Source organism: Blennius ocellaris (genome assembly GCF_963422515.1).
Source record: "Blennius ocellaris genome assembly, chromosome: 1".
Taxonomy (NCBI): domain Eukaryota; kingdom Metazoa; phylum Chordata; class Actinopteri; order Blenniiformes; family Blenniidae; genus Blennius; species Blennius ocellaris.
The window spans coordinates 125,280-139,408 of NC_137650.1; the positions used below are offsets into that span (position 1 = coordinate 125,280).

Consider the following 14,129-nt stretch of genomic DNA (forward strand, 5'->3'; position numbering starts at 1 on the left):
CAACATCAAGGCAAAGTAGAGAAACCCGTATCCAGTGGAGGACAAGTAATACACAAAAAGTACTGACATGACATAATATATGACGTTAAAGTTGTGTACGCTCTGACTAAAGTATGGTCGGATATTGGTGTGGTCTTATGAAATGGAAGGGGTGAAGGGGGATAGAAAACATACTGTATATAAAGGCCTGTGTAACAGTGCCCAGTTGTCATCAGGGAGATCCATAGCTCTCAGTAGTCATTGGTGAGATCCGCGGCTCAGTGTTTGTTCTGGAGAATAAAGACTCTTTTGTATCCAAGTCCGACTTCTCATCTTCTTTTTGCTCCAAGACTTAAGTTTTTCACCATAAGAGTTGAAGAATTACAGAAAATGTTTGTGGGATCATTTGGCACCACAACTGGCCCAGATCGACGTGCCGAGATTTATCCACGACACGTCCCATCTGGACAGACAAGCTCTTCTTTCCTGGTTGTTTTCGTCGGAAAAAATGTGGTCGATTGCGTTTAGAGACAAGCTGATCAATTCCATAATTCCAGTTTGGATATAGTGTGTAAAGAGAGTCTCCCACTAGATTTTGGCAAATACAAGACAAGACAAGGATCAGCAAGCAGGGCAGATAAGGAAGGAAGAGTGAAAAGAAGTGTCTTCCTCCACCGATAATTATGGGGCACCACTTTGGAGTCAGAGACTAATGACCAAACATCAGTGTTATCGGAGAGGATTCATTAAAGTTTGTTGTGTGGATGCAGATGTGGGGAAAAATCTGTCAGAGTCGGTTTTGTCACATAACATAAGATATGACGGTAAGTAAATATCCCTCCCTACAGCTTCTAAACCTCTGATCCTGTTCAGTGTCACACTGGGTGAGGACTGGTTCACCTGGACAGGTGGGGTCACCGGGACACACACACACACACACACACACACACACACACACACACACACACACACACACACACACACACACACACACACACACACACACACACACACACACACACACACACACACACACACACACACACACACACACACACACAGTTGAGTGTCTCCAGGGAAGCTTACAGCTGGTTCTGGACTGAAGCAGGACACCGGAGTAAACTGAAATATATGTACTATATGTACTGGTTCCACATTCTGATCTTCGGGACCTTTACTTCAAGAAGTTTAGTCAAACTGGACCTCTGAACATTTCAGTTGAATTCCCCTGTACTATATTCTCTCTTCTTATAGTATATGATAGATATTAGTAACATTTTGATGTTCAATATATTGAGACTCATCTTTAGACAGGATGTTTTGACATTTTTACATCGTTATTTTAAAGTTTTTGATAAAAAAAATCTTTGTAGCCTTTGTAGCTAAAACCAATATTTCAATGAGATACTACCAGAAAGATGTTTTGTAATGAAAAATGTATTAGTTAATACGGGAACATCCCAAAAAATTAGAATGTCATGAAAATGTTCAATATTTTTTGTCACTCAATTCAGAAAGTCAAACCCATATATGATACAGGCTCATTGCCCATGAAGTGAAATATTTCAAGCCTTTATTTCTTGCAATTCTGATGATTATGGCTTAGATTGTAATAACCCAAAATTCAGTGTCTCATAAAATTTTTATACTACATGAAATCAATAAAAAAAAGATACTTTAAACAAAAATGTAAGGCTTCTTTGAAGTATGTTCATTTCTATGCACTCATTACTTGGTTGGGCCTCCTTTTGCATGAATGTCTGCATCAATGTGGCGTGGCATGGAGGCCATCAACCTGTGACACTGCTCAGGCGTAATGGAAGTCCCGGTTGCTTTGATAGCAGCATTCAGGTCATCTGCATTGTTGGTCTGGTGTCTCTCACCTTCCTCTTGACAATAGCCCATAGATTATCTAGGGTTTCAGGTCAGGCCAGTTTGCTGGTCTATCAAGCAGAGTAACCCCAGTCATTGAAGCAGCTTCTGGTACCCTTGGCACTGTGAGCAGGCACAAAATCAAGGTCCCAGAGTCTGGAGGAAGAGTGGAGAGGCTCAGACTCCACATTGCTTGAAGTCCAGTGTGAAGTTTCCGCAGTCTGTGATGATTTGGGCTGCCGTGTCGTCTACTGGTGTCGCTCCACTGGGTTTTCTGAAAGCCACAGTCAACGCAGCCATCTACCAGGAAAGTTTAGAGCACTTCATGTTTCTTTCTGCTGACAAGCTAGATGGAGATGCTGATCCCACCCCCCACAATTGAATCTCGCCCTCATTCGTTGTCTTGTGCAATAATCTTCAGTCTGCGCTAAGGGATGCTGAAGTCGTTCCTCAATGTTAAAGGAAGAGATTTCGAAAGGTCCATTTTTGGTAGTCCTCTCGGCACCACCACCCACAATTATTTTGAAAAGAATGACTAAAAAGTGAAGGATAAATAAATAAAGATAAACAAACAAACAAATTGTCTCCCAAAATGATTCACCCCCTCAACAATGAGCTTGAAATTGCCACGTTGTGCAGTCGGCAACCCCGCTCGCATCCTCACCAAGCAGCAGCTCCGTTCCTGCCATGCCACCTCATCTCCATCATGCTCATGATCCCCAGGCCTGCTCCTTCAACTCTGGGCTGCTCAACTTGGCAAACTATGTTCGATTGGATCTTATCAACACCGTCGGCTTTCAAAACCTGCCATCGGTAAACACGCTCTGCAACGGTCTGGCAGTTCATTCTATGATGTCTCAGAACCTGCAGACACCTGGCAGTCTTTAGACGCCACTCCATCCTTCAGTTTTTTGGGCGTGTTCTATCAGGACAAATAGTTTTAAAGAAACGACCTCCGTCATTCCCTAATTCAGAGTCCTCCGTTCTTCAAGAAATCTACCTCTTTGCACAGCTTTCTCTTCCAAGCCCTCCGGAAGAGAAAAGATAGTGGAATTGTGTGACATGGCCATAGCCGAGGCACTAATGAGGTACGCCCTTCTTCAAAACACATTTGATCCAACATCCAAGAAATACATAATCATAAACTTACTTCACAGTATACACACAAATATGCATGCTTTTCCACAATAGACTGCAAACAGCCTTCTGGAGAACGTCACTGCAGTACCTCACCACACGACCTCACTAGAGAACCACACTAAAGTACCATACTATAGAACCTGACTACAGAACCTCACGAGGAGGATCTTCGAGCTGCTGGGCTTAGTAAGAAGGAAGCTCATCTGCTGCATGTTGAAAACAGAAAACTCAGTACTGAAGGACCAAGGTGGACCATTCACAGAAGCTGAACATGTTGAGTACCTCCAGAATACAACAGATGACTAAAAGACAAAGACCAAGAGAAGGAAAGCTGAAGTTACATATGCCAGATACCTCAGTATCACGAGAACAAGCCATGTCTTCAGGATGTTCAACACTGAAGGTTGAAAGCAGAACATGCTGACCTCTGAACAGTTTGGTGCCCATCTTAAGGTTCTATTGGGCAAGACCAAGGACAGATCGTGTGACAGTCAGACTTTCGTTTGACCATGGAACTTCCCTCAGGTTAGATCCAATAGCCAAATGAGAATAACCTTACATGTCAGATATACAAGGATGGATATTGAATGTCTGCAAAATAACAATTATAAGCATATATAATGTAATGTATATATATGTATTTGATAAAATGCCAGTAGCCACAAAAAGAGATAAATAACATTCAGATATCTTCTTTATGTACAACAAAGGTTTACTTAAACACATTCCCGGGAGCTTTTCCTCCAAAAAGGCATTTATAGCCTCCCCCTATAAGGAGGTGATGTTCTGCTGTACCTGAGCACCTTGTGGGTTGCAGACGCCTGGTGCACCCTCTATTGTTGAGACCTTTGACAGAACTCTGGTGTGATCAGGCAGGAAGGATGAGAAGAGTGAACCCTGCAGAACCAGGCCTTTAAAGGGGTTGTCTTGCTGACTGCATCTCATTTCCACCTGTTTCTTCCATTTGCTCTATAGCAGGTGAAACTGTTCATAGTCAGTATTGTTCCTGACTGGACAGGCTGATTTCACACTAGTATGACCAACTTGGAGATATAGTGTGTTGTTTGTGTTCTTTATTTTGTTGAGCATTGTATACCACCCACACACTTTCTCACATGTGGCCATTGAAGTCTTCTTCCTACCCCTTTTCAGCATGTTCATTGGATACAGGAAATGGTATGTATGTAGTCAAATATAGATCATCTATTTTTTCTAAATGTTTTCATTATATATATATATAAATAAATCAAATTATCACATCTGAAATGAATTATTAAAAAAAAAAGTTAGTGTTACTTTCACTGCACTAAACTTCAATTCGCTCTGTGACTCGCCACATGACCAAATCTACACAGATGAGCACACTGGGTGTGTCGAGTGGGGACTCTGACCGAGTCCCGCCTCCTCTCTGGGTGCAGAACCGTCCTCTGCACTTCATTGCTCCTCCTCCTCCTCCTCAGAAGGTCGTCCCCTCTGTAGTGTGGACATACTCCTTGAAGTCAGTAGGGACGTTCAGCATGGAGCAGACCTGCAAACCAGTCACGAGGTTAGCAACCAACACATACTGTATCTACTTCCCACACAGACTCAGTTGAAAATGAAAGAGACACTCAAATAATTACATGTCAAAGTGCCCTTGAGCAAGACGCTGAACTTCAAACTGCACCCAGTGGACTGACTGAGCAGGTTGCATGGCAGCCACATCCACTAGTGTGAGTGTGATAATCAGTGGAAAGCCGTCATTTGGACGGTCAATTTTCGGAAAAGATGGCTGAAATAATAGCAGAGCTCAAAACCTCTAAAATATGTTTAATGGCCATCACAACTTGTTACCTTCCAATTTTGCTTAAATGAATCTTTCTTGGCAAACCGTAATATATATACACACAAATGCATACAAATTAAGTATGTGGAGATTAATCAATATGAATTGGTATCTAGATACAAACGTGCGCGATACGAGTGTATCTGTCCCTTCACTGTGCATTGGTACAATTTACGGGTGAAATGGAGATACATCGGTCACTGCGTTCCTGCATCGGTCAAATCCACAGTTGCATCAATTTTTTCACATTGTACTTTTTTCAAAAATACATCATGAAAATTCGTTTTGCACATTTTATTTCATTCTATCCTGTGTTTCCGAGGTGCATTGAATGCACTATCAGCCGGGAAGCACAACCACAAGCCAGTCCTGCAGCATCATAGAGGTCCACGAGAGCAGTAGGAAGTAGGTAGATGAGAGCTTTGGCACACCGAAACACTTCAAACAAAATCAAGCGTTTAGATGTACTTTGGTTTTTACAAGAAAGATGGTAAACTTGACAAGACGCAAGACGTGGTTTGTAAAGAATGCCATGCTGCTAACCTGTACACTGGCAATAAGTGTTCCTCTGAAGGAGTTGTCAGCACAGCAGGTGATATTGACCATATCACTATATTATTGTGACACCAGTGGCAGTCTGCTTCTTCATGAACATGTGGACCAGCTAATCTTTGCGGGGAAAAAAAAACAAGAAGGCCGTTGCTGGGCTAATCCCCCGCCGGAGGGCTTTCTATTTTCTCACAAAGCAGCACACTTGGTACACTAGAGGGTGTTCCATGGGTCCTAGTAGATCATTATGTAGAATCTGAAAGGTCTTCTTCATAAGCTATGTCAAAATACGTCTCCAGAGCCCAAAAGGTGTTTTTATGCACTTAGTGACCCTGTGACCTGATATGCAAATGAGGTCATGGTCACCATGGTGCCCCTTCTCCCCAGGTGGAGTGTCCATGTGTGAAGTTTGGTGACTGTGGGCCCAGGAACTGCTGAGAAATGAGGAGAAATGTTTATATGAAAATACATGGATTTTTTACGGAGCCCCTCTGGTGACATTGGTGAAAAAAAAATTCTTGCTTAATCACGTGGCCACGTGTTATTAAGGCGTGGGAACGAGATAAATAAGTCGTGGCCACGCGTTATTAAGGCGTGAGAACGAGATAAATAAGTCGTGGCCACGCGTTATTAAGGCGTGGGAACGAGATAAATAAGTCGTGGCCACGCGTTATTAAGGCGTGGGAACGAGATAAATAAGTCGTGGCCACGCGTTATTAAGGCGTGGGAACGAGATAAATAAGTCGTGGCCACGTGTTATTAAGGCGTGGGAACGAGATAAATAAGTCGTGGCCACGCGTTATTAAGGCGTGAGAACGAGATAAATAAGTCGTGGCCACGCGTTATTAAGGCGTGGGAACGAGATAAATAAGTCGTGGCCACGCGTTATTAAGGCGTGGGAACGAGATAAATAAGTCGTGGCCACGCGTTATTAAGGCGTGGGAACGAGATAAATAAGTCGTGGCCACGCGTTATTAAGACGTGGGAACGAGATAAATAAGTCGTGGCCACGCGTTATTAAGACGTGGGAACGAGATAAATAAGTCGTGGCCACGTGTTATTAAGGCGTGGGAACGAGATAAATAAGTCGTGGCCACGCGTTATTAAGACGTGGGAACGAGATAAATAAGTCGTGGCCACGCGTTATTAAGGCGTGGGAACGAGATAAATAAGTCGTGGCCACGCGTTATTAAGGCGTGGGAACGAGATAAATAAGTCGTGGCCACGCGTTATTAAGGCGTGGGAACGAGATAAATAAGTCGTGGCCACGCGTTATTAAGACGTGGGAACGAGATAAATAAGTCGTGGCCACGCGTTATTAAGACGTGGGAACGAGATAAATAAGTCGTGGCCACGCGTTATTAAGGCGTGGGAACGAGATAAATAAGTCGTGGCCACGCGTTATTAAGACGTGGGAACGAGATAAATAAGTCGTGGCCACGCGTTATTAAGGCGTGGGAACGAGATAAATAAGTCGTGGCCACGCGTTATTAAGACGTGGGAACGAGATAAATAAGTCGTGGCCACGCGTTATTAAGGCGTGGGAACGAGATAAATAAGTCGTGGCCACGCGTTATTAAGGCGTGGGAACGAGATAAATAAGTCGTGGCCACGCGTTATTAAGACGTGGGAACGAGATAAATAAGTCGTGGCCACGCGTTATTAAGGCGTGGGAACGAGATAAATAAGTCGTGGCCACGCGTTATTAAGGCGTGGGAACGAGATAAATAAGTCGTGGCCACGCGTTATTAAGGCGTGGGAACGAGATAAATAAGTCGTGGCCACGCGTTATTAAGGCGTGGGAACGAGATAAATAAGTCGTGGCCACGCGTTATTAAGACGTGGGAACGAGATAAATAAGTCGTGGCCACGCGTTATTAAGGCGTGGGAACGAGATAAATAAGTCGTGGCCACGCGTTATTAAGGCGTGGGAACGAGATAAATAAGTCGTGGCCACGCGTTATTAAGACGTGGGAACGAGATAAATAAGTCGTGGCCACGCGTTATTAAGGCGTGGGAACGAGATAAATAAGTCGTGGCCACGCGTTATTAAGGCGTGGGAACGAGATAAATAAGTCGTGGCCACGCGTTATTAAGGCGTGGGAACGAGATAAATAAGTCGTGGCCACGCGTTATTAAGGCGTGGGAACGAGATAAATAAGTCGTGGCCACGCGTTATTAAGGCGTGGGAACGAGATAAATAAGTCGTGGCCACGCGTTATTAAGGCGTGGGAACGAGATAAATAAGTCGTGGCCACGCGTTATTAAGGCGTGGGAACGAGATAAATAAGTCGTGGCCACGCGTTATTAAGGCGTGGGAACGAGATAAATAAGTCGTGGCCACGCGTTATTAAGGCGTGGGAACGAGATAAATAAGTCGTGGCCACGCGTTATTAAGGCGTGGGAACGAGATAAATAAGTCGTGGCCACGCGTTATTAAGGCGTGGGAACGAGATAAATAAGTCGTGGCCACGCGTTATTAAGGCGTGGGAACGAGATAAATAAGTCGTGGCCACGCGTTATTAAGGCGTGGGAACGAGATAAATAAGTCGTGGCCACGCGTTATTAAGGCGTGGGAACGAGATAAATAAGTCGTGGCCACGCGTTATTAAGGCGTGGGAACGAGATAAATAAGTCGTGGCCACGCGTTATTAAGGCGTGGGAACGAGATAAATAAGTCGTGGCCACGCGTTATTAAGGCGTGGGAACGAGATAAATAAGTCGTGGCCACGCGTTATTAAGGCGTGGGAACGAGATAAATAAGTCGTGGCCACGCGTTATTAAGGCGTGGGAACGAGATAAATAAGTCGTGGCCACGCGTTATTAAGGCGTGGGAACGAGATAAATAAGTCGTGGCCACGCGTTATTAAGGCGTGGGAACGAGATAAATAAGTCGTGGCCACGCGTTATTAAGGCGTGGGAACGAGATAAATAAGTCGTGGCCACGCGTTATTAAGGCGTGGGAACGAGATAAATAAGTCGTGGCCACGCGTTATTAAGGCGTGGGAACGAGATAAATAAGTCGTGGCCACGCGTTATTAAGGCGTGGGAACGAGATAAATAAGTCGTGGCCACGCGTTATTAAGGCGTGGGAACGAGATAAATAAGTCGTGGCCACGCGTTATTAAGGCGTGGGAACGAGATAAATAAGTCGTGGCCACGCGTTATTAAGGCGTGGGAACGAGATAAATAAGTCGTGGCCACGCGTTATTAAGGCGTGGGAACGAGATAAATAAGTCGTGGCCACGCGTTATTAAGGCGTGGGAACGAGATAAATAAGTCGTGGCCACGCGTTATTAAGACGTGGGAACGAGATAAATAAGGCGTGGCCACGCGTTATTAAGGCGTGGGAACGAGATAAATAAGTCGTGGCCACGCGTTATTAAGACGTGGGAACGAGATAAATAAGGCGTGGCCACGCGTTATTAAGGCGTGGGAACGAGATAAATAAGTCGTGGCCACGCGTTATTAAGGCGTGGGAACGAGATAAATAAGTCGTGGCCACGTGTTATTAAGGCGTGGGAACGAGATAAATAAGTCGTGGCCACGCGTTATTAAGGCGTGGGAACGAGATAAATAAGTCGTGGCCACGCGTTATTAAACTGCCGTCAAGTGAGCCGGCACTCAATTTTAACTGCGCTTTTATTAACGCCTTTACGGTAAAACACAGGTCAGCGTACGGCCGCAATGCTGACAGAAAGACAGATGGTCTGATTTCAAAATGCAATAAAACGGAATCCTTCATAGGTTTACACCCAATTTCACTTCAGCGCAATACTAGGCATACTCCTTTGTTACTACAAGAAATATGAAAGAATATTACTGTAGAAATTTGGAGAAAAGTACTCTTAAACTTGGATGTGTTGATCGAAAATGATGGTCTCATCTATTTTCAAACTGCAATAAAATGGAATCCTTAATAGGTTTATGCCTGATTCCACTTCAGGCAGTACTAGACATACTCCTTTACTACTGCAAGCAGCATCAAAGAACATCACTGTAGGAGTTTGGAGAAAAGTACTTTTAAAATTGGAACAAATTAATGAAGGCAAGACCATTATTTTCGACCAACAGATCCAAGTTTGACATTACTTTTCTCCAAATCTCTACAGTAATATTCTTTGATATTACTGGTACTGGTAAAGGACTATATCTAGTATTGCACTGAAGTGAAATCAGGCATAAACCTATGAAGAATCTTTTTTAATTGGAATTTGAAAACAGGTGTGAGAAATCATTATTTTCGTTAATTTGCTCCAAGTGTAAGAGTACTTTACTCCAAATTCCTACAGTAATATTCTTTCATATTTCTTGTAGTAACAAAGGAGTATGCCTAGTATTGCACTGAAGTGAAATTGGGTGTAAACCTATGAAGGATTCCGTTTTGGCGCAGGTAAAATTGAGTGCCGGCTCACTTGGCGGCAGTTTAATAACGCGTGGCCACGACTTATTTATCTCGTTACCACGCCTTAATAACGCGTGGCCACGCGTTATTAAGCAATAATTTTTTTTTCCACCAATGTCACCAGAGGGGCTCCGTAATTTTGCAACCATGACGAGCAAACTTCAGACCCTACCAATCTTCAAGGTCAGGTCACTTGGTATGCTGGAGGGTGTCCCCAGAGTACTAGTAGGTGTGTATAACATTTCAGAGCCCTAGCTCAAAAACCTAGGCCTCCAGAGCCCAACATGTGTTTTTAAGCACTTCGTGACCCTGTGACCTACTTAATATGCAAATTAGGTCAAGGTCACCATAGTATCCCTTCCCCCTCTGAGATGTATCCACATGTGAAGTTTGGTCACTGTGGGCCCAGGGGTTGCCCAGATATAGGTAGAAACGTTCGAACGGACGGACGTACGGAGACTGTTTCAAGATCCCCCTTCGGGGCCTATCGGCCACGGCGGGGGATAACAAGGACACATGAAATAAACCACCAGGTTAGGTGTTAGTAGTGAGAATGGCATTTAAGATTTAAAGATCCGTTTTCAAAAGTATATTTTATTTTTATTTATTTATTTCTTGTTTTACATTGAATATACAAATCTGTTTTCAAAAGTAGATTTTATTTTTTATTATTTTATTTTTTGCGTTACATTGAATATGATTCAGTGAGTCAGACACTCAGTGAAGTCTGTTTACAGCAGCTGCTTCTGCCAAATAATGGTTCGCTTTTTGCACAAGCAGTTGTGAAACACCTACCATAATTGTGAAAGGTTATCAATATTTGTATTATATATATTTGAAATCTTATTTTAGTATCAGTCGGGCAGACAGGAATATGGACATTGCCCTATTGAAAGTGTCACTTTAAGTTACTCATTGATAGTGATTGTTGTTGTCTTACTGTTTAAGTTGTGACAGTGTGATAAAACCAGTTCCAAATGTGAGGAACCGATTCCTGTCCCTTATATTGAATCTGGTTCCAAATCCCAATGCTGTGAAAAGGCCTGGTTTTTGTTTTGTGCTTTTTAAGAGGCCAAAAAGAAGATGCATAAGCGATGCACAGTCCTTGTAGATTATAAGCAAAACGTGAACTTTTTGCTACATTTGCTGCTTATGAGGATTGGAATAAAAAATACAGATTGACAGCCTCTTAATTTCTATTTCCATTTTTGGTATAATTTTTTTACATCATGTTGAATCATATAGTATTGAACCAAATCACATCATATAGAAATGAATCGCCATCAAATTAATATCAAATATAGAATCTTATATAAATAGAATCGTATCGAATCGGGAACAGGAGTGTATCATATCGCATTGCACCGCCAGGGGATTCAATGACTCGCATTGCTGGTAGTGTATCGAGATTAGTATCAAATCGTTGTCAGTGATGGAGATTCACATGCCGAATATCAGGGGTCGATCTTAACGCCGGTCCGAGACCAGTACAGATTTCTACTGACTAGTACATATTTCCGATGGCCAGTCCGTGGGACTTGTACAAAATTAGAAATGACCAATCCAACTTGTGGAGATTTCAGATCCATAAAGCCTTGTCTGCTTTACTGTTACCTGCCAAATCCCCAAATACTGCAAAAAAAGTTCCATCTCATCACATTAAATCTTCTAGTAATAGCAGCACTAATACTAATACATCTCCCAGAAAGCCTTGCAGCCTCTCTGTAACCTGGTAGCTGAGCCGTTTTCATAGCGTTGTCACATTTCACGGTGATATGGTTACCCCACCTACCTGGTTAGCACTGATATGAGCCCACATCTATCACGCCAGCCATGCCAACTTGGTTCCACAAACAAACGTGGCAGTTGACAAAGGTCTGCACTCTACCGTGTAATTCGAGTTTGTATGCATGTCTACATTACACCAAATTGTCATAAAAACTACCGTAACTTTTCACATGCTTTGAACCCTGTGGCTTATACAATGACAGTTAATTTAAGGATTTTTACTGGTTAACGGGCTTCATGCCACCAGATTCTACTTCCGCATGTAGATACATACATGCCGTTTTGAGCACTAAAAGTGATATATTCTCTCTGGGAATTTCCAGCACTATGAAAGACATGTAGTGGAATTGAGCGGCCTACCTGTCTGAACTTGGCTCGAAGCTTCTCTGTGTTGTTCTGGAGATTCACAGACTGGGGATCATTAAGAGGATAGCCTCGGGTCAGTCCCAGCAGAGCCTCCAGAGCCTTCAATCGCTTCCTACACACACACACACACACACACACACACACACACACACACACACACACACACACACACACACACACACACACACACACACACACACACACACACACACACACACACACACACACACACACACACACACACACACACACACACACACACACACACACACACACACACACACAGTGAATTAAATGATCTACATCTATCAGCCATGACAAACTATATTCAGCTCACCCAGACAAACCATTCTACTGTGAAAAGGTCTGTTTACTTTGTTTTGTGGAACTGAAACAAACTGATCGTAACAATAGTATTTGTAGTGCGTGAGAGGTGATACTATACCTGGATTTCACGTCTGAGCCGTGGTCCAGGAGACATATCCACGTGATGGCGAACCCGTGGTAGAAGGACACCTACAGGAAAAGCACAGAAATTACAGACCGACCGACTGATGTCGGTGGACAGGCGGACTCACCTCCGACGACAGGCGGGATCCGTGCGCCGCTCCGTGCCTCCTCCCGCCTTGTAGGCCGCGCCGGGTGCCCCGCTGGAAGCCCTCCCTGAAGCCCTCCCCTCGGTACCTGGCGGACACACACGGACCAGAACCACTTGGACGGTGACTCCAGAACACCCTCACTAAACCACACACACAGGCGGAAAATCACTTTTCATCCGCGAGCAGGATGCTGTCGAATAGTTCCTCACCGGCCGCCATGTTTGTACTCTGTGAAGTAGTGATGATCGAATTTGAACGAATCGTTCAAAACCCGCGAGTCACTTTACTGAACGGTGACTCACGAGTTATCACATTCATTAACTCGTTCACTGAGTCATTCTTGCTACAGCCTCCAGCCGCAGAGAGGGAAATATAAGTGTCACTGTTCTGCAGCTCGTCTAACTCTATTACTCACTTTAGCCACCCTGTGAGAAAAGCAGCTGTAATGCTAAAAGAGCTGCTAAAAGCAGCTTGTAGCTGGGCCGCTAACGCTAGCTGCTAAGCACAGCCGCTTCCGGTCCTTACATTCACATGAGGCTTTCAGCAGCTCGAGTCAGCTTGTAGGTGAAGTTCAGCACGAATGACCGACTCACCTCGTTTCAGTCGTTCAGCTCACCTGCCCGAGTCAGCTCGAAACTCGTAAGAGTCGTTCACTGAATCGGTCAGTTGCACTTCTGCTGTGTCGTTCACTTCGTGAGCGTTGAGCCCTCCGCCCCTCCGCCCCTCCGCCCCTCCGCCCCTCCGCCCCTCCGCCCCTCCGCCCCTCCGCCCCTCCGCCCCTCCGCCCCTCCGCCCCTCCGCCCCTCCGCCCCTCCGCCCCTCCGCCCCTCCCTCACCTGAAAATCTGCAGCGGCGCTCCGCTCAGGAAGTTTCTGAGTGACGGCGGAGAAAAAAAAACATTGTTTGTTTCACAAAGCTTGTAGAGATAAATACATGAATAATACATGAATAAATACACAATAAACAATGTTAAAATACCACTGTAGCGTGTATTGTGTTACACTTAATATTGTCCCCTATAATTAGTTCTGCCCTATGAACATAACATTATTTATTGATACTAAGAAAAAAAGAAAATCAGAATGTTGGAAGGAAAAGAAAATGTAAAATCATACGTATATATTATTATTTACTGTATATCTGCCATTCTGGATGCCAGGTATTTATTCAGTTTAATCACTTATTTAATTTATTTTCTGATTCAACTTAACCTCAAAACAACACACATAATGGAGAATAAGGAGACCAGGACCACTAAAAACTAATGTGTACTTATTGTTTATTTTCCTCAGTGTTTCAGCATTTTATGATGAATACATGATTCTCCTCCATGGTTCATGTCGCAGTTCAGCCTCCAGGTCCAGGAGCGGCTGGAAATAGTGCGCATGCGCAACTGAATCAAATGACTCAAATGACTTAATTGACTCAGACAACCGGTTCACTTGGATGAACGACTCAAAAAACCGTGAGTCCGTTCAAGGAGTCGGGTTTCTCATCACTAATAGGCGTACACTCAAACCAACATGTGATATAAAGTAACAGGCAAAGATAAGTACTCTTGATGTGTATCTCAATGTATTTGCGCATATATCTATGTAACTACTTC

The 14,129-nt window shown here is 43.8% G+C and overlaps 1 protein-coding gene across 1 annotated transcript; it reads right to left on the minus strand.

The window, feature by feature from the left end:
• Nucleotides 1-3,689: 3,689 nt before the first annotated feature.
• Nucleotides 3,690-12,743, minus strand: lto1 (LTO1 maturation factor of ABCE1). The gene is made up of 5 exons (XM_080494700.1): nt 12,693-12,743; nt 12,503-12,608; nt 12,370-12,440; nt 11,919-12,036; nt 3,690-4,519 (listed from the first exon to the last, which is right to left on the minus strand). The coding sequence occupies exons 1-5, from the start codon at nt 12,740-12,742 to the stop codon at nt 4,448-4,450; spliced, it is 417 nt and encodes a 138-aa protein (XP_080350826.1). The 5' UTR covers nt 12,743; the 3' UTR covers nt 3,690-4,447.
• Nucleotides 12,744-14,129: the final 1,386 nt, after the last annotated feature.